At 75.5% G+C, this 607-nt stretch overlaps 1 protein-coding gene across 1 annotated transcript in view; it reads right to left on the bottom strand.

Annotated features, from left to right (window-relative positions):
• The window catches only part of HCFC2 (host cell factor C2), a 30338-nt gene extending 29962 nt beyond the window's left edge, over positions 1 to 376 (bottom strand). The window contains exon 1 of the mRNA XM_004675739.2: positions 214 to 376. Within this exon, the coding sequence (XP_004675796.1) occupies positions 214 to 376 (163 nt within the window). The remainder of the gene's footprint in view (positions 1 to 213) is intronic.
• Between the last annotated feature and the right edge of the window lie 231 nt (positions 377 to 607).

Here is a 607-nt window from a genome sequence, read left to right on the forward strand (position 1 = left end):
GCATCTCCGCGGTCCGGCCCGGGGCCCCAGGATCCCGGCTATCTTCCGCCCCGGTAAGTAAGCGAGAGGCCACTCCAGACCATCCACAACAGTCCCGCCGGAGGAGGCAGTGACCCGGCGGTGACAGCTGTCAGGGCCGCGGCCGCCGCCTCGCCTCCCCTCCCCCCTCGGCGGCTCCCGCAGGCGGGGCCGAACAGTCGCCGCCTCGCCTACCCGTGTTGTAGACGTGCAGCTCGTCCGCGATGCCCTCGTTGCCCCCTCCAAAGATGATCATCAGCTCCCGGATGGCCACGGCCCGGTGTCCGTGCCGGGCGCGGGGAACCGGCCCCGTGAAGGAGGAAACCCGCCTCCAGTTGAGGAGGCTGGGAGCCGCCATCTTCCCAACCCCCGCCCCTCTGCCCACAATGCACCGCGCCCGCTCCGGCGCCCCGACTCCCGGGGGAGGGCGGGGACCCGCCTCCAGCTGTGCGCCGGGGGCCCGAGCCGGGGCGGGATGTCCACGTGACCGCGAGCGCCCGCGCGGAGGCGGCGGCCTGCGGGGGCGCCCACACGTCCCGACTGGGGGCCCACCCCCGTCCCCGGGCGACGCGGCCGGCTTGAGCACCGG

This window comes from Condylura cristata, unplaced genomic scaffold (genome assembly GCF_000260355.1).
Source record: "Condylura cristata isolate star-nosed mole 26May11 unplaced genomic scaffold, ConCri1.0 scaffold00004, whole genome shotgun sequence".
Taxonomy (NCBI): domain Eukaryota; kingdom Metazoa; phylum Chordata; class Mammalia; order Eulipotyphla; family Talpidae; genus Condylura; species Condylura cristata.